This window comes from Hypanus sabinus, chromosome 23 (assembly GCF_030144855.1).
Source record: "Hypanus sabinus isolate sHypSab1 chromosome 23, sHypSab1.hap1, whole genome shotgun sequence".
In the NCBI taxonomy this organism is placed as follows: Eukaryota; Metazoa; Chordata; class Chondrichthyes; order Myliobatiformes; family Dasyatidae; genus Hypanus; species Hypanus sabinus.
Window position 1 is genome coordinate 27,831,617 of NC_082728.1, and position 24,505 is coordinate 27,856,121.

Below are 24,505 nucleotides of genomic sequence, written 5' to 3' on the forward strand. Positions count from 1 at the left end.
GTTTAGTCATGATGAAATTGCAGAACAGTCTTGATGGGACAAATGGTCGTAATGTAATTCCCAGCCAATGTTTAGAGCGAGAGAAAAGGAGAGTTTTTGTCTGCAAGTGGAAGATAACAGGTGTGGGTGGCTTGTACTGGCTGGCCTATTTGTTCCTCTGCATGATCTCTTGGCTCTTCCTGCAGCAACTGTAGGTGTCATGGTTCATTACAAAATAGTAAAGCCTTCTCTTATTAAGTGCCGTCCTTCACAGCTCTTTACAACTTAGGCGGTACACAAATGGCAGAAGACTCATTGGAACTATTAGAAGTGTCAGCAGAGGGCTAATGGTCTGGCCTTCAGGCACTTGCTAGATGCCTTCAGCCACTTCCCACAGTCAAAGCACAGGGAGCTCTTTAAACAGCAGATGCACAATTGAAATGGAGATGCAAGAGACCACAGGCACTGGACTCTGGACCAAAAAACAAACTGCTGGAAGAACTCAGCTGGTCAGGCAGCATCTGTGGAGACAGAGGGACAGGTGATGTTTTGGTTCAAGATCCTGTATTGTGCTTACGAGTTTACCGTTTTATGACTGACCATTTACCTGGCAGTAGCAGATTGTCTCCATTAATATTGCTCAGAATTTGCTTGCTCCACATATTTTTTTCGGGATTGATTTAGAATTGCTAAAGCGATGCGTGGGGCTGTAAGGGGGATTTTGTTTCCAAAATATATTCAGGCCAATATTTTTGCTTAGATGGGGATGGGGAAGTTGGGGAAGAAGATCAGTAGAAGGCAAGCTTTGTGTGTGATATGAATACTGGAATTATGATCTTTCCTCTGTTCCATTAACTTCCCTCTGTTGAGCAATTCCAAATATATTACCAACACCACAAACACCTTTAAAATATTGGGGTTGAAAAGTTTATTGCATGGAAAGTTGTGTGTATCTCTTTTGGTGCTGTGGTTGTGGTCATGCCTCACCGAATAACTTGAAAAAGGAAAGTGATATTGGTGAGAGCAAGGTTAAAAAAAAAACTCTTGAGGACACCTATGGAAAAGTCACCTGCGTGTCTCCCAACATCCATTGCCTGCAGAGCTCATAAATCATTGGATGCAAGTCAGACTTGAAGGAACATTCTGTTTGGGAGACTTTGTCCAACACCATAAATGGCACTAATGGAAGAAATGCAACACTGATGGAATGAGGGAAAAATGGCAATTCTCTCTCGTTTGCAAACCTCTCCGAATTATACTGGGTCAATTGACCTCTGTGCTACTGATTGCATTGATGTGCAAAGATGACCTATTCACGTGATACTTGTGGACAAAAATTAAATTCAAAGTGGCAAAAACTTCGGGCAAAATATGAAATTTCAATGGGAGCCTAAACTTTGTGCCTCATTGTTGAAGTATCAGATGTTTAGTTTCACTGTGAGTGAAAAATGCTCTGTTAAAACCCAGTTTCTTCTGGTGAATGTGAAAATGCCAATTGTGCACTCGATGATGTCATTAGACGTGCATCTGATGCCAAGCAAACATCAGGATGATTAGGTGAATCATGTTTAGAAGGGCCCATTCCAATTTTCTGATTATTCAAATCTATTGAGATATGATTGCTATCATAATCTAACATTTGAAGTAACTTTTATGTGCAAGTCATGCATAAAAAGCACATGCACTAAGTTCAGCTTCTGACACATAGTTTCAAAATCAACATAGTTGCTTTAAACATTAACCAGCGATGAGAAAAAAGAACAATTTTTGCATTCAGAGCTAATTTGCAAAAGTGTCCCTGAATTATGCATTAATTAAAATCAAAACACTTTTGGGAATTAGCCTTCCATAAGCATGAAAGATTTTTAATTATTTTGAAATCTGGTCTATAGGCTGAACTTTATGAATATAGTTCTCTTACATTGTGGACTGCTTGCATAAACTGGTGACAGTGATAGCTGACAAAGCTTATCTTGTCACAATAGATTATGGTGCAAATGAGAGACAGATGTAATGTACTTCATTGAAGTATTGCAGTACATTCATTGGAGCCAATCTTGGACATATCATACAGTACTATTGAGAGACGGCAGTAAACAGTTATACATCGCTGCTTTCTAAACGTTTTATACTGAAGTCATTAACACCAGTTGCTCCTCGAAAAAATTCCTTGCATCCTCTATGAATCAAATAATACCTTTAAATGCCTGGTATTTAAAAATGTCAAATAAAACATCTAAGGATCAAGAAAATAAAACCTTGCCAGTTTAGTTAGATTTGTTGGAAGATATTACATGCTATAGCTTGTGATTTCTTCTTATTTGGTAATTGGAAGAATAAACGATGTATTAGCATGAAGCTAGTGCTATAGCCAGTACAATTTATTTAAAGGAACAGCAATGAGTAGAAATATTACATTTATAAATCTTTAACAAAATATGAAAGATAATAAAGGCATCTCTATATTATGAAAAATATGTGCTCTTGAAACAGGGTCACTGATTTTACATGCCACCATTTAAGAGGCTACCACTTAAAGCTCCTGATTAGCTGATGACATTTCTGACGTCTTCAATCTAATCACTGGTTTTGTGCAACACCTCCAAAGCAGTGTTCCAAATTCCTTTGAAGATACCAACAAGAAGAAATTATGAAGCTGAGTTTCTCCTCACTTTATCGGGGCTGTTACATATTCTCAAGATTCAAGGTGATGTTCGCCTAGATCACGATAGCTGCTAAACAAACCAGTACATTGAACAGCCCACCAGGGTTCTAATAAAGGAACGGATAACATGATGCATTGATTACTTGCAAATACTTTAAAGCAAAGGATCAAAAAGTAACAAGCATATTAATATTAATATATTCCAATATTCTTGCATGTTATTTCCACATGCATTTAATAAACTACTCCAATGTATTCTAGGCAGAATACCAAACCAGATGTAATCTCTAGAGAGGAGGTGTTGTGCTCCTTAATCTTTTTTTGTTTGAGTGTCTGTTGTACCAAAGTGTCTTGGCATTCTTTACACTTAATTCACCTGCAAACTCATCAGAACATTTGTACTGCTCTAATTAATTAAGTGGGAGTTCTTGGTTTACCAGGACATCTACAGTTCTTATTTTGTTATTGTAAATGACCTCAGGGGTCTTCTTTTGATATAAACATAAAGATACATTGAATTTACAGAAGCAAAACTAGCTATTCATTCTACTTGAACTTTAACCATGCTTCTGATCTGCACAAGCCTCTGTTTAACCCTGTTAACTGAGTTTTGATGAAGGGTCTTGGCCTGAAGTGTTGACTGTTTGTTCTTTTCCCCAGATGCCGCCTGACCTGCCGACTCGCTCCAGCATTTGGTGTATGTTGACTGGATTTCCAGTATGTGCAGATTTTCTCTTGTTTTTAACATTTCTGTTTCTCACTTTCTCCCTTGTATACTTACCTAGTTTCACCTAGACGTATCTACATTCTTCCTATTAGGTTCCAAATATCAACAATGCTATAGGTTAAAAACAATTTCCACTGTATTCCTTTTCTGATTTATTAGTGACTATTAAATTTTCATGTCATCAATTTCCCCCCAAATGAAACCATCTTTTTCATGCCTTGCCTATCAAAGTAATACTGATTTTAAAATTTCAATTTTAAAAGCCATTGTTCCATTAGGAATAAAACTACTCTTCTAAAGGACAGGACACCAGCCAGAGTGGCAGTTGTAAAAAGAGCCTATTCATTAAAAATGATAACTACAGCCTACTTATTAACTATCTGCATCTTTCTCTTTAGGTGGGTGGAAATCCTTTAACTTCTAGGATAGATGCCTAAGGATACACTATCTTTTCGTAGTGGTGGTCAAGTGCCAATAATCAATTGGAGAAGAGTTTACCTCTCCCTGCATGTATGAAACCAGATTCATGGTGGGAGGAGGGAATTAGCTATCTTATTTATGGGAGATTGGCAAACCAGAGTATATATGGAATAATTGAATTTTTCATGAATGATCCAATTTGTGACAACTGTACAATCTTTTTCATTCAATAAAAGGTGAAGGGATATAAAAGAATTTAAGAATTTGATTGAAGTGGAACATTTTATTCTCCTCCACAAGCAATAAAATATTAAGAAAACAGGATTTAGGTATTCAGTGATTGTGATAGCAATATGTTCCATAATGATATATGTTTCAATTAACATTTTATATTTTGATGTGATATAATGTTGAACTGAAATGCATTAATTTAGTAACAAATGGAAAAGCTAAAAAGAAACAAATTACATCCTCTTGACATCTTTGAAAAATAAAACCTCCCAATAAAGACAGGAGTGGAAATCTTGGAGTAATCAAGAAATAGTTCCACTGCAAAGCACCTGCTCCCACTATATTAAGCAAGGCTTTTCTGATAAAATGCTTACCATGAAAGTTAGCAAAAGGAGGAAGTGATATATTGGTTATGGCATGAACTTTGTAAATGAAAAGAGTTATCAGAAAGTGCACAGAAATGGCATGGATTTGTGATGTTGGACTGAAGAGCCTAGGCAGTGCATTTCAGGCACTGAGCACTGAATCGAAATCATTACTCACTCTCGACTGCTCAAGATTTGAAAAGCCTCTTGTGCACCTGAGAAATTCAGAGGAAAAATTTCACTCCTTGTGAAGTCAATGAAATCTGCTGAAAGGGGTGTGTTCAGCTATTGCAGCCTTATGCCCAATGTGTGCTCATCATGCTGATACCCCATTGACTTAAAAGTGTATTCGGAACATACTTAGTGAAGTTAGACCATAGGACAATAAGATATAGGAGCAGAAGTAGGCCATTTTCCAAAATTGAGTTTCCTCTGCCATTTTAGCATGGCTGACCCAATTTCCTCTCAGCTCCAATCTCCTGCCTTCTCCCCATATAGCATTCATAGCTATATGAATATATATAAGCTTCTCCCCATTCATAGCAAAAGGATTCGAGTACAGGAGCAGGAAGATTCTACTGCAGTTGTACAAGGCCTTGGTGAGATCATACCTGGAGTATTGTGTGCAGTTTTGGTCCCCTAATCTGAGTAAAGACATTCTTGCCATAGAGGGAGAACAAAGAAAGTTCACCAGATTGATTCCTGGGATGGCAGGACTTTCACATGAAGAAAGACTGGATCGACTAGGTTTATACTCGCTGGAATTTAGAAGATTGAGGGGGGGATCTTATAGAAACGTATAAAATTCTAAAGGGATTGGACAGGCTGGATGCAGGAAGATTGTTTCCGATGTTGGGGAAGTCCAGAATGAGGGGTCACAGTTTAAGGATAAAGGGGAAGCCTTTTAGGACCGAGATGAGGAAAAACTTCTTCACACAGAGAGTGGTGAATCTGTGGAATTCTCTGCCACAGGAAACAGTTGAGTCCGGTTCATTGGCTATATTTAAGAGGAAGTTAGATATGGCCCTTGTGGCTAAAGGGGTCAGGGGGTATGGAGAGAAAGCAGGTACAGGATTCTGAGTTGGATGATCAGCCATGATCATACTGAATGGCGGTGCAGGCTCAAAGGGCCAAATGGCCTACTCCTGCACCTATTTTCTATATTTCTATATTTCTATATCCCTTTGTGCCCTGACTAATTGAGAATCTACTTTAATTATACTCAAACACTTGGCCTCCATAGCTGCCTGTAGCAATGAATTCCACAGTTTATTCCATCTCTGGCTAAAGAAATTCCTCCTCATGTGAAACTTTTTCAAAGTATTCAGTTTTAAAATGAGGAAAAAAATCAAAGATTATTCAGGTTGCATATAATTTGTAACATAATCTACTCAAACCTCAAAATCTAAGCATTAATTTATGACGGCACCTTGGCTGTTGTGTTTTATTTCCTCATGCCTACAGCTTTGACAAATGAGTGATTTTATATTTACGCTCGTCTATAGTTCTGAGCAGTGTTATGACTCCAACTCGGATATCTTGAACAATAAAGCACACAGTTTTAAAATAAATATTTAAAATAACTTTGGTACCTTATCTCAGCTGTTCACATGGTAGCTGCGCATACTGGTCAACATCATTTGAAGCAGTATGAATTTCAATAAAAACTGTTATGATTTAGCAAATAACATAAGAGAGTATTTTTATTTAAATCTTAAGGGCGTCTCATAGTTAAGTATACTTTGTGTGGTGTCAACACCCATACATTGTAGATGCATGTAGCACATTGCATAGATCTCTGCAATTTCTGCAATTGTTTTAATCTATCATTAATGGCGAGGATACTGTTCTGTTGTATTTCAGAAGTCTCCAGCACTGTGATGCAGTAAAGGAAACAGCCCTAAAGCCCCAGGCATTTATAATTTTGATGCTTGCTGCTAAGCCTGGCAAATTTCACGTTGAAAACATTTGAGTGTTTTTCTTATGCTGCAGAATTGAAGGCTAATTCCCACAGGATTCATTTAATATCTGAGTTCATTAATGAACTGTAAGGTGGACACAGAAGCTGATGGGAATGAGCAGAAACAAAACATCACAGTAAAGATAGCTTCGAACAATTGCAGAAGTACGTTCTTTGTGGAAAAAAGCTTCCCTCATACTGGTAGCTGAATAATCACTGGCTTCATCATCTCAGCAAAGCAAGTGGCCGAGTTAGATGAAATCACTTTTTTTTTGGAAATCAAGGCAGTGGGCATTTCAATTGTCCCCAGCACAGGAAGGGTTTGAACACAGTCCGAAATGATCACCATAAATAATAAAAGGACAAAATGGCTATATTCTGTTTTGATAATGCATATTTTTAATTCCATAGACTTGATTTCTATTAGCATCAGTAGTTTACAAAAATTGAATAATATCTTGTCCATATGAAATTCAGATTTTCTAGACTTTAACATTCAGATTTACCATGGGGAATGGTATTTTATTAAATCACAGTTACTTGACTAGTAAGTCATTATCAGCAGAATTGTATACTTTTCTTTACATTGTTCACCTTTAATACTACAGCATCCTCAGCTAAGAAAGAATAAGGAAGACCACTGTGACTCCTTTCCTCCGTTAAGTCACCTGTTTCACGCAACATATGAAGATATGGAAGATGAGAGAGGAAGAAATGGAAAACACACACTAACCGACCAATGGAAAATGATGAAGTGGACAATCAAAGTAGGGAAAAGAGAAAGAATTGGACCTGCACCTCTATTTTACGGCCTTCTACGATTGTTCCATTTAATTTCTCCCGTGCCCTGTCCGCGTCAGCACTGGTTTCAAAAGTTACGAAACCAAATCCCTGCATGCAGGTAAGAGAAAAGGAAAAGAGAGACATGCATATGATTATACAGGAAATAAGACTGCCTCCTGATGTGCCAAGAACACCAGCTAGAACAGCAAGGTTACAAATTCAATCTACAGAAGCACAGAACAACCAGGCCTCAGAGAGTGAAAAGACAGGAAATTTCAGAGTGAAAGAGATGGGTCGACCAATTGAAAACATATAAGTAGGTCATTCACACGTTTGCAGTAATTGTAACTGCTGAGGTCTTTGTATTGGATAATTATTTCTACTACAGGTAAAAGTAGAACCATTGGAGTATGTAAGGAGCCAACTTGGAGTAGGATGATTTTCAGCCCAATCCCTGCTCAGAGGTGCCTTAACAATGCAGTCCTTCCTTTGGGACGTAACCAGAGAAATAAATTCTGATATGTAACAGCATAGTATTTAATTTGGTTATTTATGAACCGGAATACAATCACGTCAAGCTTTTGGGCATTTTGCAAAAGAGTGCCAACTAATTTCAAAAGTGATCATATGATATCAACAATTTCCAACTGCTGGATTTTTTCCATCTGTTGAAACTATATAAAATTACATTAAAAAAAACATGTTGTAAATTTAATTTATCAAATATGAATCAAATTAGATAGGCCATTATTTGGTAGAGATAGGCCATTAGATAGCTGAAAGACTTGAGGAAACTTGATTCTGTAAGATATTATTTCCTATTTTGTAATAGCGGTCTACATTGTGTGTGGGCCAGCCATGGAAGAACATAGGCAGAAATGGAATTATATTTTGTCTTATATTGAGTACCAGATATAGCTCACAGCTCCCATTGCTTTATATATGCTTGGCAATTCTAGCTCAGCTGAGTACCTCTGTGTTTGAAAGTATGAACGAAGGAGACACTCAACAGGCAAGCCTGTGTGTCACATTCATCCACAAGTACAGGGTGAAGCCTCACCATGGACTGTCTGTGAATCACAACAAAGTGTGGGCTGCAGTTCTGAACAGAAAAGGAGTTGAGTTTGAACTTATCGTGCTGCTCGGATCAAAACCTTTCAGGGAACTGAACTGCAGATGACAGTTCTCCACCTTTGTAAAGGCTTGAGGAGAATATCCTTTCTGGCGCACTGTATGAATGGAAGAATGACAATAGTTCAGCCAGCTAAAGAAGCCTAGTGTTGAACCACTTGAGAGGATATTGGCTTTGAGAAACCCAATATTTGATAACAGTGATGAGGAAAGCCAAGAGTTCCCCACAGTTCTCACTTCACTGCAGGTAATTTCAATCTCCTCCTCTCTCCCTTTCACCCCCGCACTAAATATACCCCACGCCACCAGTTTTTTTCAGGCTGTTTTAATGAGCTAAACAGTTGCTAATTAGTGCTGTAAGCAAAGAGATTTTGAAAACTTCACAGAATTGAGACATATTTATTTTTAACCATGCTAGTGATGTTCCTAGATGCTGAAAGTACCATGCCATTTGACCACCTACTTTATATCGTTACTTTCACCTTTGTTGTTCTATTTTAAATCAGCCTTACATGTATAAAATTAATCACCCTGTAGTTGCCAATATTATCAAGGAAAGGATAATGTCACTTTTGATAATATGTGTCATTATTAATGGGGGACAACACAGGACTAACTCTAATATATCTCTTATAGGATCTTGTGATGTCTTTATAAACTGAACTTTAGGACAGCATCAAGCTCAATTCAAGATATGAAATCTCTTCTTTGTCTTGTGATATGAAAAACATTAAAAATGGTGAGGAACACACAAAAAATGCTAAAGGAACTAAGCAAACCTTCAGCCCAAAATGTGGACTGTTTATTCATTTCCAGAGAAGTTGCCCAACTATTGAGTTCCTCCAGCAATTTGTGTGTGTTGTTTCGGATTTCCAACATCTGCAGACTTTCTCAGATTTCAGACTGGTGAGGGCTGCTGCTGTCCCTGGGTTTTGGCAAAGGGAGAACTAAAATCGGTTAATTAAAGTTCCCACTTATCAGTAGTCAAGGTTGAGAGATAGCAACAACAATGGCTTTTGTAAGTTTCTGTAAAGAGGCAGAAGAAGTTAAAGATGGGAGTTACCAGGGGTTTATTTTAAATCCTTTCTTTGGTGTTATCACCAGATTTGCTCTTTTATAATCAGCTGAGTGAACTTCAGTTGACAAGATGTTAAAATGATGGACTGGGATCAGTTAGTTCCTTTGTCACACCAAGGGTAGATAATACAAAATATTTTAAGTATTAGGCTTTTAAAGGCAATTGGATAATAGTGTTGTTACTTGGAAATGGTATGCAGTATTAGATTGGGACAACTTTTCAGAAAACCTGACACAGAACTGTTCAGCAACATGCATGTGAGACAAGCGGCTGCTCTTCTGCAAAGGGTCTTCCATGCTTTCCTTGAAAATGGTACTAACAGTTCACTTTGTCAGCTGAACAAACGCCATAATCTAACCAAATATTCTGTAGTCTTGAGCACATGATTACAAGCTACCCGAACTTCATCTGTTTCTGATGCTTATAAAGTTGTACTGCCCACTTTGCATAACTTTGATAAGTTAATGAAGCTTCAAGATCACAACTGCGTTCCATTGTGAAAAGTAACGTTGTTACAATGTTAACCTGCAGAAATTAGAATGACATACTTAAAATTTCTATATATTTAAATGCAATTAGCTCATCCCTTCCAGTGCAGTAATCAATCTAATATATTTTTGTAACCAGGACATGCTGTACTTTGAGTTTTACCATTCGAGAGTACAAGCAAAATTATATCAGATTTGCACAAATAGAAAAGAAACAAGGTCATTTGAAAAATAGTTGAGTTAAGACTTTTAAAAATATATTCCAGTTTTCAATAATTACATCATAGATTAAGATGTAATTATGCATAGTGCATTTCCTGTGTATAAGAAGGCGTGTATCCTTTTTGCAAATTGAATTGTTCAAACAAGTTTAGTCCTTCAAGCATTGTGCTAATCTTTTCAAGGGATTTTTTTTAGTGGAAAGAGTAGTTCACATAGATTTCATCTACTTAGTGGACTTTCGGGTTTTTACTTCTGATCATCATCTGTTGAGACATGGTAAACGTTGGCAAAAATAAATTAGATTAGTTCTCACTGTCTATTTCTTTTGGGAGACATACGGCATAAACGTAACAGTTAGGTCAGAAAATAACAATGACCTTGTACCAAAGATGTTATGTGTTTATCTTGAAAGCAGCAATCGCCTATTTCAGTGGAATTGTGAATTTGGAAGTTTTCTCAAGCTGGTTCTCATTGAGCAGGATGAGAAAGGACCACTGCATTCAGGGTGGAAACTAGGTGGTCTGTGGTGAAAATCAGTGGCACATTAGGGAAGTAAGTGCACAGGACTTTGTCAGATAGCAGCAGTCATATAAAGCGATGAATCAGGTTGATTAATTGCACATATACACTGAGTCCCTGTTCCCAGTCATTGTTGCTCTGCTCAGCAGATCTTACAACTTCTACGCTGCCTGTCTGGAGCATCAATCATATTATTAGAAATGAAGTGGGCCAGTATTAAAATAAAAATATAGGAGCCAATGGATCTAATACATCCAATCTAAATCACACATTGTGCAGGCTAAATATGCTATTTATAAATTCTGAACTCGTGGTTTAAAGAATTGTGTTTGAAAAGTACTAGCAATTTTTTCAATATATTGTCAAAAGATCTTGAGAATATAAAAAGGAATCTTATATTCATTTTGTGTGCTTTAGGGACGTGCTCCAATTAATTCATGATTTAAAATAAATGCTGGTTGATTACAAACACATGGGCATCTTGCAACAAATGGGAAACTCACTCAGAAGGAGAGGAGATTGAACCAAAGTGTAAAAAATTATGAGAGGCCTGGACAGGGTGACAAAGCAGGACATATTAGTAGAAAGCTCTGTGCTAGTGGCAAAGATGCAAATAAAAGGTAAAAGGACTTGAGGGAAGGTTCTTTTACCCAAAGGACGTGGAACACCACCACATGAACGAGCGGTTGAATCTGCAGCCTTCAATACATTTGAAGTGTATTATGATAAGTACTTGATTTGCCATTACCAACAAGAAACAGAATGTAGGATATGTCATTAACGCATTTTTTACTATCATGAAATGATGAGATGAATGTCTTCCTTCTGGTGACTTTTTTCATGATTCCATTAAGTTGTAAGTTATTATGTTGTCCCAGGGTTGGCAGAAGGCATACTAGAACTTTAGATATGTTCAAATGGTCCTGGAATATTGCAGTTAAGTCTTACTATATTGGGACCAGAAAGATTGCAGCCTTTTGATTTCTCTTTTTGCGTATTATAGACACTGGTCCATTGGTTAACAGGCAAACTTCCTTGAGACATAAAGATTTATACACAATGAATATCTTTTTCATTTTTATGGTTCTGCCACTACCAGCAAAGGGACTAGTTGTTGGCCCATTATCTATTAAACCTCAATATGTTTTCCTCATGTTTAAAACTGAAAACAGTTAGTCACATTGTAGCATGAATTTCTGAAAACAACCATTGGAGTACAGTGAGAAAATTAACATATAGATGGAATAGTACTTGATCAGAGTCATGTACGACTGGTGAAAAGATCTCATCGCAAAGTTGCTTTAGTTAGAAAGCAGTGCTGACAATGACAATACTTAGAAATAGGAAAATAGCAGAAATATTTGTAATAGTTGGCATAATAAAGTGATAGCAGAAGTAATTGTAAAAATGGATAAGAGGATAGTGAACTAATACCAGAGTGGAAATAGTTATAAAGGATTATTTGGGGAGAGGATTTAATAAAATTGAGATAATGCTAACAGTCATTTTGTACTACCACTACGAAGTTCAACTCTTTCATTCCCAATGCAGCCTGGGTCTAGGATAACGCCTTTAGGACCAGTGCACTGGAATTAACATGGTAAACACTAATGGATTCTAGTTTCCTGGAATGCAAGACAAATAAAAGAACAATTAAAATCTCTAATCCTTGAATAGACTTTTCCCTCGTGACTCCAGCCAGACCTCCATTTTACCACTCCACCATGGTGACCACAGTGTATGTGATCAATAGTAATCATCAGCTTCCAGTCTGACCTGCTCTATCACTCTGTGTCCTACTACTGGGCAAGAGTGAGTTTGGTTTGGTATTGATGCCAAACCATGTCCATTTCCTATTAGCAGCACTGGTTTGTCTTCTTAATCCTTCTAAGCCTACTCTTTTGCACATTAACCCACTAAACCTGCTGCTTCATCCACTGATCTATTAAAACCTGTTGTTTCTGAATTAATCCTCTTTCCCTTCTGCTTCACATATTAATCCTCTAGCCCTGCTAATTCACACATTTTAAACCTGCTGTTTTGCCCCACAAACCTTTAAGGATAACAGACCCACTTGAAGAGCACTCGAGCTCTGTGGTGCTGCGTATTCTCAGATGATCGTCTACGTAATTTTTCATTAGAATATGATCAGACTCATTTAATTTCCAAGGATAGAGCAAATTTTGGCATGTGTGAACTTTAACATTATTGGTTTTATTTTATGACATGTGAATATATTTGAACAATTAAAAGCAAAAAAGAGAATTCATTAATCCAAGGAACTGCTGCATTTCTTTTGATCGTCCAATTTAGGCTATTTTCAGGTTTGTAATGATATCACTCCTGCATATCATTCAGGGATCATCGAGTTCAGCTCATTAACATCATTCTCCCCATTTTTAAGGACAAATATCTTGAAGGGAATGTGCTGCAATATTTGTTTTACTGAATTAGTAATTGCTCATGACACCTTTGAAGGAGATGTCATGTTGATGTCTCAGTCTGTAATAGTACAAAGCAGGATGCAACTACTGACCTAGAATGCCTTGCAATTTTAACTCTATACAGTGATTAAGCTTCTTTACATTATGTACCTTGGAGGATCACCCAAGACAGTTTTCACAATTATGTTTTCAATGGTCATCACTAAAATACTCAGTGGATGGTTAAAATGGAGCACAGAATCCATATCCAAATGGAGAATTGTGTTTATATTTTTGGTTACCAATTGAAAGCATTGGTCATTTATTTTACAGTGCACATATAATCCTGAGGAAATTATTGAAGCAGCAAAACTACTGATGCTCTATACACATGTACATGTAGTCATTCCAATAAGAATTGTATCTAGTCTGAAGAATTACTTTACACTATAATGTATTATGTGCCTAATAGTTCTGTTCCATATACTCAAAACACATGCACAGTCTTAAAATTACTGAAATAGTTTGCATGAATTAAATTAAATGTATTGCTTACCTTGGATCCCCGTTCATTAAAAATTATTTCAACGTCTAAAATTTTACCAAATTGCTGTTAAAAGACAAGAAAGACAGTTATTAGAAATATTATAGCTAAAACCACATTTTACAAACTTCAGCAGCAACTCTTCTCATACAGAACTGAAAAGCTTCCTTGCAAATCTATCATTTGTGCTGAAGGTAAGCAGAAAATTTAGTCTGTACAGGACATTTCAACACAGAAGCATCATGTGTGGAGAGGTACTGCACCTCATTAAACCACATTTCAGTATTCAGTTCTGTTCTGTTTAATAATAGATTTGAAGATGAATTATATTGATAATAGGATTATCTCTGCAACACAGAAGTAAAGTGCTGTAAATTTCTCTTAAAATTTGTCAGGTAATTATTTATTTGTTCATTTAATTAATGCAGAATGAACTAATTTTTAAAAAACTTTTCAGGTTAAACCATAAAAACATTTTAATTATTAAGAGTGTAAAATGTATTCCATATAAATGTACACATTTGGGTTATATTTATGAGCTTGCTCTAAATTAGGAGAGAAGGTGTTTTCATGAGTCTTTTATAAGATTAAAATTAAAGGATTTAAATCCATGTGATAAACAAGATTTAAAGAAAAGAACCCCAAAATTTGTTTAGACAAGTGAAAAATATTATATGATCCAGGCATAATTGTAATCATAAGTCACTTACTCAGCCTCAAAACATTAGAAAGTAACTCTCAGTCAAATACGAGGCAACTTTTTTAAGGAAGAAAATCAACAGAGAACAAACATGATGGCAACAAGTGAGATAAGGAAAGCACACTCTGATAGAACATAATTATATGAGCTTGTTCTCCTGGATGAGACATAATCATTCAATCTACCTCATGTCCATCCATTAGTAAACGGGCATGGTTTTAGCCATAAGATCATTTGGAAGAGTATGAGTGGAATAATGAACACCAAGTTGATGTTTAAGTAGTTCTATAAAATAACAATTAATTTCAAAGTAATCTGTAGGGTTTAAACCAATGAAAGTTTCCTTTTCTAGCTGATAATTAATGCATGAACATACTATTTTGAGAGTTACTTTTATTCTTGAAAAAGCTTGGTGTTATATTCAGTAAGGCACTAATATAGAACAACAGGTACAAAACATAACTGGAGCATTAAACATGTGATACAGAAATGAAAAATACAGGGAAATAAGCTTTGCAGCAAATAACTAGCTCCGGCAGGCGATACTGGGTTTTAGTTCTTGCTGCGCATACAATATACTGTAATAATGCAGCTTGAAGATGTTATTATAAGGAGATCGTTGCTGGTGTTTTAGTAAGTTGTTTTGAGTAAGTTGAGTAACAATCATACTTGAGTAAATTGTTCAGTTTGTGGAAACTCTGTAACAGTTGCAACAAAGTGTGACATAGTCTCGATGCTCAAGGCTTTGTATTTCCAAGGTTTCTCTGCTCCCTGGGTCTTTCTGAAAAGTAATATACAGATCCAGCCATTGTGATCCAAGTTTAACTCCAATCTCTCCCATCAGAGGATCCCTTGACCCAGCTTTTGTGACCTCTGGGTAATCCTCCAAACAACCTACTTACTTACATGCATGTTTTTTTTCTGAGGTTAAAAATTACCTCATTTTGTTGGATCTGAAATACCACTGCATTTCAGAAATGAAATATATAATACTAATATGCTGCTAAGGATATTTCTCCTGAAGTAATTTTATCCAGGTATTCTCATTAAACAAACATTAATGTACTGTGCTCATAACCAAGCATTTCTAGGAAGAGTGATTAAAACACATAATCTTTTTTTATTTCCTTAGTTTTTATACCTAATTACAGAATATTGTTCTCTGTAAATTAATTTTCAGTGCCAGTATTTTATCGACATTTTATAGTCTCCAGAACTGCTCCTGTGTTTTTTAAATTTAATTTTCTAATATACTGCGAGGTAAGAATGTTTAATATTTCATCATGAATAAACCTTTTAGTTAAAGGTACAACAAACAGACTTTGCAGAAAAAACAGCAATATTGCATTTGGAACTCCTGAATACATTTCCATTACTGAATACTGTTTTGTTTTCCCACATCATTGATACCTTCACTAATATGTTCCCGCAGATGATTAATTGTGTTGATTAAACAAATCAGAGAAGTGAAAGGAGCAACAGATCATATCTCTAATTTGAGAAGTCTGTGAATTTCTGAGTGAATGAATGAAACAGTCTTGTTTTTGGCTGGAATCAATGCTGTTGCCAGAGTTCATGTTTAATGCTTACAGGATTCAACAACTACTTCTGATGAGTGAATACAATTGTGTCAGAAAAATGTTAGCTCATAAAATGGTAACAGCTTCCAGAACTACTTTTGTACTCAATTACATTTGCACATTTTGCCATTTTTTATGATAGTTTAGGAAGCGACTCCACAACAGAAAAATAAGGATTTCTGGAAATATGCTATGAAACAGATTGGTGAAAAATAAATATCCCACATTAAAGATTTTTACCCATTTATTGATGAAAAAATGGGTGATCCATATTCAAGGTGCACGGGTGTTAGTCCTAATCCCAAATTCCAGGGGTCAGTTTATTCAACCCAAACCCAAATATATACACCAGAGGCACAATGGCTGCAAAAGAACTTGTCTGCTTCACAAAAGGGATGGTTCAGGCCTTTACCATATATAAATCAATGGTCACTGGTCCCTGAATTTTGGAATTTGTTGAATGTGGGCACCTCGAGAACCCAATGGCTCAAACTATACATACAAAAAATATTTTTTTAAATTTTTCCTTTTTGAATTAAAGTTTCTATTTCATTAGGTTTCGGCAATAACATTGTTTGACCCAATTTATCTCTTAAATGAGCCCTTAATTGGAAATAACAAAAAAGAGTGTTGTTTGATATTTTGTATTTATTCTTTAATTGATCAAATGACATTAATATACCTCCTTCAAAACAATCTCCTATATATCTAATCCCTTTCTGAAACCAATTGTATAAAAGTTGGTTATCCATTGTAAAAGGAATAAGTTTATTTTGAGTTAAAGGTGATATTGAAGGGATAAAACAGAAATCCAAACTGAATAAATATCAGAAAGAATTCATAAAAATTGCATTGGCAGTAGCCAAAAAGGCTATTGCAGTTACTTGGAAATTGGATTCATACTTAAGTATAGATCGTTGGAAGAATGAAATTTTTAGCTGCATTCCACTTGAAAAAATTACTTACAATTTAAGAGATAAATATGAAATATTTCTGAAAATTTGGCGCCCTTATTTACAAAAGATAGGATTAAATATATAGGTGCTCCGAAGTTAAAATTATTGGTTATCTGGGGAAATAAATAAATATATATACTAAAGCTATTATGAACTCCATGGAGCATGTGGGGATCTTCCGATATCCAGGCATTCTTTCTTTCTTTCTTTTTTCTTCTCTCTTTTTTTTCCTCTTTCTACAGGGATATGTTAGGAGGGAGGGGTTAAGGGGAGGGGGGAAGGGTTGATAATTTTTTTTTACAATTTTTTTTCCTTCTGTAACCTATTTGAAAATTCAATAAAAAAATTATATATAAAAAAAGAAAGAACCCAATAGCTACCCCTAATTCATTTTAAGAAGGTTGGGGTGAAGTGACTTGATTTGCTGGAGCTTTCCTGGTGAAGGTACTCACGTGTGCTATTGGGACGAGTTCAACAGGTCAGAATTTGGCTTTGTTTGCTTTGCTGTTGAAACATTTACATAAGTATTGTTCACCTGGCCACAGTGGTGTTAGAATTGTTTTCTTCCTCCTCTAGTTGATACCAAATTCCTTCTCCTAGGATCTATCGGCAAGGCAGATAATGGGGAATTCTGTTCTCCCATGTCTGCTGAGGGGACAGGCAGTGCTGGGAAATTATCATCCCACACATCCAGGTAATGTTACATCTCAAAGCTCTGGCCTCTATTGCAAAATTTGGACTCAAAAATGAATGCAAGCTTAGGCTGTATCAGATAGCAAGCCAAACATCACAATATTGCCATTATTGTATTTTGCAGCATTGTTAGACCATTTAGATTTTGGTTCTTAAAATAACAAGTTGGGCAGCAATTCTTTTGGGAAAATAGATTTGAATAGTTTGATGGTTTCACATGTAAATGTAGTTCCTCCCTCCCAACCACTCTTATAGGGCTTTGCACAGGTAGCTACAATGTTGGAGTAAAAACAGAGAAAATGACTTATACATGGGAAGCAAGGTTGGTGAAGAAATATTGCACAAAGCTTTGACTACAGTAAATCTCATCAAACATCCAAATCTTTGCTGGCTTCCAAGAACACAGAAGAAATGGGCCTTTACAAACATAAAACTCATTGATCCATTCAGACAGGTTCTTAACAAAAAAAACCTTCTGTTTTCTGTAACATTAATATTTTTCCTCTCCCTCTTTATTTTGTTTTTGAGGGCATCATTTTTCTGTCCAATTACTGCATTATGTTTTAAATCTTAATGAACCCTTTGAGACAAGTAGAGATACTCATTGCAATCTCGTGTCTTTTCTGTCAGGATGTAATAAGAGCTTTTATCATAAATGGCTAATTACTACAAAACTTGCATTTTAATTGCTGTGAAAAGTCCATGAATTCTATTTTCTGCTAGGGTAACAGTAGGCTGAACGTGCTTAGTTGACACATAAGAACACAGCAGTGAAGAGAGAGAAATCTGTGAACCTCATTCTTAATGATTGCTATTGTCAAAATGCAGCTTGCAGATTGTTTAAGTGAGATCCACTACAATTTTTTTTTAAAGAAATGAAACCAATCAACCGTTTCATGGTAACGGGAAAGCAATGTTTCCGAAGTAAAGGTTGGTTAGGTCATTTTATTACAACACAATCCTTTTAGGTTCACATCAGGCCAAGTGGTAGCAGATTTATTTTTCTCTGATTGAAGATTGGTGTCATATGAATCTTTATGGGCACTAGTTTTTAAAATGTAGCTTTAACGGGAAGGATAATTGCATTGAACTATCAAATAAATTGTCATCTGTATGCCAAAGAGTAAACTATCAGCTGGGTGTAATGCAACATTGATGCTCCACACAGTCATTGTAACAAAGTTACAGAGAGGATGAATGGAAACTCAGCCTTCTCCATTAACAGGTGTATCAAGAACACTACAGCTCACCATCTGATTTCCTGTAAACGTCTGTGAACATGTACCCAAGCCCTTGTAGGTGGACATAACAGTGCAGCAGCTGAGTTGTGGGACAGGTGACTAATCACAACAACAATATGTACTGAATATGACCTTTTCCAAAAAATATAAGTTCTAATCAGATCAGAACTACTGGATGTAGCCACTGTGGCCGTGACACACAAATGGTGTTTTGGCAGTCCCACAGAATATGGCAACGCTGATAAAATATAGAACACATCCCGGCCTGAAATAACTGTTCATTCTTCTCCACTGATCTTGTCTGATCTGCTGTGCCCCTCCAGCATCTTGCGTGTTTTTCTGAGCACATAACAACACCTGTTCCTCTACAAATGTGGTTGTACCATTGCAGAAATACATTCCCTTTCCTTAACAGCATGTGGATTTATTTCTCCAATTCAGATTCATGAAGGAAGCACCATGCAGAAGTGAAATTAGCAATGTGCATCTCAGATTGGCCCTGGATGGTTTCCCTTCCATAACATGAGTACAAAACTAATGGCCAGGGAAGAACTTATTTGTCCATCAAACTTTTATGATATCTGCAGCACCATAACCAATTCCCCATCTCTAATGCACTGGAGGTAACAACAGGAGGGGAAAATTCCGAGCACCTAGGGAAACAGCATTCTCCTATTCCTTTAACTGGCATGAACAAGCCTTGGAGATCATATGGCTCTGTTACTCTAACTTTATCAATGGAATATTTGCCCAGATTGAGAATGATTTCAACTTTCTCTGGAGAACTGCAAAAAATTAGTACCTACATCCCAGGGATTCATCATTCCCTGAAATGCTGCCTAACAGTCAATCCATTCTAATCCTCGAATCAAGCTGTTAGTCCTTCTTCAGTTCTTAAGAAGGAAATGAAGGTCTCACTCATTCTGGATGGTTGTAAATAGTCTTGACATCAGCAGTATAGATCACAGTTCAAGTCTTCATACTGTAATGATTTTAATTTCAGCAACTAATATCTGTTTCTATATATTACAATCTAAATAGAGAGCATAGAAAAGAAAATATATCACACTAGCGCAAAGGAAGGAATACTAGGGTCTTGATTAGTCCTGGGTGGATGGAAAAAGAAGAAGCTATTAGTCCTGGTGAAGGGTCTTGGCCCAAAATGTTGACTGTTAATTTCTCTCCTTAGGTGCTGCCTGGCCTGTTGAGTTCCTCCAGTATTTTGTGTGTGTTACTCTGGATTTCCAGCATTTTGCAGAATCTCTTATGTTATGAAATGAAGGGCTGTTAAGGGAATAGTCCGAGGCTGAGGCTGAACAACTGTCAGTTGTGCTAAGGTGGTTTATAATTGCAGCCATCTCATGAAGTCCAGAATGATCAATTCTTAAAACTGTGACCAACTGGAAAGAATGTACAATTTCCAAACATTTACCTTTGACCTAATGAAGATCACTTTTTCCACATTGAACCAACGTACACTGTCTTCATTGTGACTACCACTTTTTGAATTTAATCCCCCGTGGTAACAACCAAGCTGCGTAATTTTCTTAAAATAGAAGAGGTATGAATCAAGTATTTTCAGTGAAAAAAAATCATAAAGCTTTCAGATGAATTGGCAGATAAACAACACACCGTCGCAGAATTTAAAGTATTTTGATGCTTTTCACTGTGCAGTAGTGTCATGCAAGATATATCCATGTGCATACATATATCATATATCAAAAATCTGCCAGCTTCTTAGTTCATGATAAATTCATATGGTCACATTAAACTTGCTGTAGTCATATCTATGCCTGTTGGTGTGGTCTAGTGTCATCAGTAAAGGAATGAAGCAATTACAGTTCCACAGGTTCACAAAGGCCAGTGTGTCCAATATTTTACTGAGGCAGTCCCTTGGGATTAAGGATGACTTACACCCACATCAGTTTTGTGTATTCTGAGGTGACTTATGAGGCTGATATAGAAACTACCTGCTCTTCAACTGAAGCAGCAGGAGGTGGCTGAGGAGGCAAATGTTCGGTAGTTTGCTTGTGTCAAGATTTAAAAGACAACTCTGTAAGCAGCAACGTTCTTTTAAATATAGCCTAAGTCCTTTGTAGGCAGTCTTTTCATTCAGTTTCCCTGAACTATTTCCTGAAGCTTCCACCGATGTGATAATATCTGTCAGAATCAGCACCAGGTATAATATCACAGGCGTATGTCATGAGATTTGTTATTTTGTGGCAGCAGTACATTACATTACATAATAATTAAAAATGTAAATTACAATAGGAAATATACATAAAAGAGAGCAAAAAATATGAGTAAGGAAGTGTTCGTGAGTTCATTGTGCATTCTGGAATCTGATGGAGTAGGGGAAGACGCTTTTTCAGAAACGTTGGGTGTGTATCTTCAGGTTTCTGCACCTCCTCTTGATGGTAGCAATGAGAAGAGGGCGTGCCTTGGGTGATGCATGCCCGTAATGATGGATGCTGCCTTTTAAGGTATTGCCTTTCAAAGATGTCCTCGATGCTGGGCAGGCTGGTGCCCAAGATGAAGCTGTCCAGATTTACAGCTCTCTGCAGCTTTTTCCAATCCTCTGCAGTGACCCTTCCATTCCACGTGGTGATGCAGCCACCCAGAGAGCTTTCCAGGGTATAGCTGTAGTATCTTGTGAGTTTCTAGTGATATACCAAGACCCCTCAAACTCCTAATGAAATGCAGCCGCTGAGCTGTCTTATTTATTTAGTTAGGGATACAGTATGATGTTTCAGCCCTTCAAGTCACACTACCCCAACAATCTCTCAACCCTGAGTAAACCTATGCTAATCACAGAACAATTTACAATCATCAATTAACCCACCCTTTGTGCCCTTGGGCTAAGGGAGGAAACCAGAGCAGCAGGGGAAACACACACATTCCACAGGGTGGACGTACAGAGACTCCTTACAGAATAGCACCGGCATTTAACTCCAGACTTTAGAACACGCTGAGCTGTAATAGTGACACACTAACCACTATGCTACTGTGGCGTCCATCCCTTTGTAATTGCATCAATATTTTGGACCCAGGACAGATCTTCAGAGATGTTGACACGCAGGAACTTGAAAGTACTCACACTTTCCACTGCTTATTCCTCGATGACGATTGGTGTGTGTTCACTCGATTTCCCCTTCCTGAACCCTACAATCAATTCCTTGGTCTAACACTGAGTGGCAAGATTGTTGTGTGACACCACTCAACCAGCTGATCTAGCTTGCTCATGTACGCCTCTTCATCACCATCTAAAGTACTGCCAACAGTAGTTGCGCCATCAGCAAATTTACAGTGTTTGAGCTGTGCATAGCCACACAGTCATAGGTGGAGAGAGAGTTGTGCAGTCGGCTAAGCAAGCATTGTTGAGGTGCGCCAGTTGTCATTGTCAGCAAGGAGGAGATGCTATTTTGACCCACATTGACTGTGGTCTCCCGATGTGGAAGTCAAGGATCCAGTTGCAGAGGGAGGTAACGAGGTCCAGGTTTTGGAGCTTATTGATCAGAACTGAGGGTAGGATCGTGTTGAATGCTGAGCCGCAATCAATAAACAGCAGCCTGTCATAGGCACTGCTGTTGTCCAGGTGATCTAAGGCTGAGTGGAGAGCCAATGAGGTTGTATCTACTGTAGCCCGTTTTGTGACAATAGGCAAACTGCAGCTGATCCAGGTCCTTGCTTAGGCAGGAGATGATTCTGGCCACGTCCAAACTCTCAGAGCACCTCATCACAGCAGATGTGAGGGCAAACTGCGTGATTGTCTTTGGGGCAGCTTACCCTGCTCTTCTTGGGTACTGGTATGATTGTCACTTTTTGAAACAGTTGGGAATGTCCAACTGCTGCAGTGAGAGTTTGAACTGAAGATTTGCCCATTATTCTGATCTGCAAGACATTTGTCTGAAAGTATGTTGGAATACAGTTCCAAAGAACTTTGAAAAGGCATTGGGTATGTAGTTGTAGTGGAATAATTTGCAAAGCTAAGCAGGAAAAGTTGTGTTTGGACTATATGTCAAGTCTCTGAAAGACCATCACAGCACTACAGGCTGAATGATATTCACTGTCGTAAAGTCTTTTGCCTAGATATTCAACCCTGTGTGTAATAGCATGAATTATACTACTCAGATACGTCAGCATGTTCCTGAATTTCATTCTCCGGAAATCAATTATATAACAATGTTAGCACCATTGAGCAGAATGAGTTTATAGGCATGTGATTCTAAATACTGCTACATCTGTTTCTCCCCCTATCTTGAAACTTCACTGTAGTAAGATGCCAATCGACTAGATTCTTGGCCTTTGTCAGTTTGACACTGAGCTAGGCTTTTGGGAAGGGCGCTGGGATGACTAGTATCTTTCCTTTTACTTCTTGTAGAAGTCAATGGCCTCCGCTCAGCATTTCACTGGAACTGCCTGGCTATCATCAAACACTCAGAAACACAGCAGATCATTGGTGCAAGATTCATGTCTCATTATTTCACAGCAACACACATGTTCCTCACGGTGCTGCTTCACAGTAAGAGTTGTTAAATTATGGAACAGGCTACAGCCTTGTGCAGCAAAATGAGATTTAGTTGACACTTTCAAAGGATTCTGTACTCAAACGGCTCTGAGGACAGATGAGCTTGCTGACAAGGAAGACAAAAATGAATTTTGTTCTGAATAACCTTTCTGTTATCTGACCCACACCTTTCCAGTCAAAAAGGAAGCCAATAACCAACTGGCCTTTAGATGGTTGACTGGTGGAGTGTGGAAAATGACTTCTTTTGTGCAAAGTAGAATTTGCCTTTATTAGTACAGTTCAGCATCCCCCCATTCTGCCCTTCCCCTCTGTAGAGTTAGGTTTTTGATTGGCTGACCTGTAAAAATAATCTTACCTCTTTATCCTTTCAAACACGTTAAGCACCTTTATTAGATTGCTCTTAACCTTCTCTGCTCTGGTGACCACAGTTCTATTCTTCAAATCTCTCATAATTGCTTCCTCGCATTCCTGGAGTTATCCATCTTTGAGATGTAACATTAAATTAGAGACATATTGGTCCTCTTAGGTAGAGATTAAATATCTCCCTGCATTACTGAAGAACAGGTGAGCCTCCCTAGTGTCTTGGCCGAAAGAGCAAGAGCAAGACGTTCAGCGCGTTGAGCCTGTTCTGCTGCTCAGTTAACCCATGGATGATTATTACCTCTGCTGCATTTGTAGGAAAGTAACATCAGCAGAAGAGAAGCCCATATTTATCCACACCACCAACCCCTCTAAAGCAGATTGACTAATCATTTATCTCATTGCCTTGTATTGGATTGTGTGCAAATTGGCTAATGTGTCTGCCTAGTAAACAACAGCAAATGCACTTTAAAAGTAATTAATTGGTTGTGAGATGAAAGATACTATTAAAGTAAGTTCATTCTTTACTAAATATACTGTACATCACAATTATTTTTCCCTTTAAAATCCATTGTAAAGTGGTGAGTTTTCAGCACGTCACATATCCCTATAGCATGTCCAGGCCAGTATCTCTGAGAGTAGAAAATCCGATAGGCATGATTCTCAAATACACAGCTTTCACCAGCAATTCCTTTTTCGTTTTAGGCACTAATCGAAATGCTGCACAGTTGTTCATATCGAAGAGGTTTGACTTTGTCAGAATCATCTGGAAGCGGAAAGCAAAAAGGCGAAGATGCAAATTCTGATGGCCAGTCCCAGAAATTAAATATTCCGTACTTCACAGCTCCTCCAGCTACTTAACTCTGCTCATTTCTGTTGATATTGGCAACTGATGCACTACATTATGCATGC

The 24,505-nt window shown here is 37.4% G+C and overlaps 1 protein-coding gene across 15 annotated transcripts in view; it reads right to left on the reverse strand.

Annotated features, from left to right (window-relative positions):
- The window catches only part of rbfox3a (RNA binding fox-1 homolog 3a), a 653,715-nt gene that overhangs the window by 68,126 nt on the left and 561,084 nt on the right, over nt 1–24,505 (reverse strand). For 13 of the 15 annotated variants that reach the window (XM_059948617.1, XM_059948624.1, XM_059948623.1 and 10 more), the window contains 2 exons: nt 13,548–13,601; nt 7,146–7,238 (listed from right to left, as the gene is read on the reverse strand). In XM_059948617.1, coding sequence (XP_059804600.1) covers nt 7,146–7,238; nt 13,548–13,601 — 147 coding nt within the window. The remainder of the gene's footprint in view (nt 1–7,145; nt 7,239–13,547; nt 13,602–24,505) is intronic. The other 2 variants (XM_059948625.1, XM_059948621.1) reach the window with 1 other exon arrangement.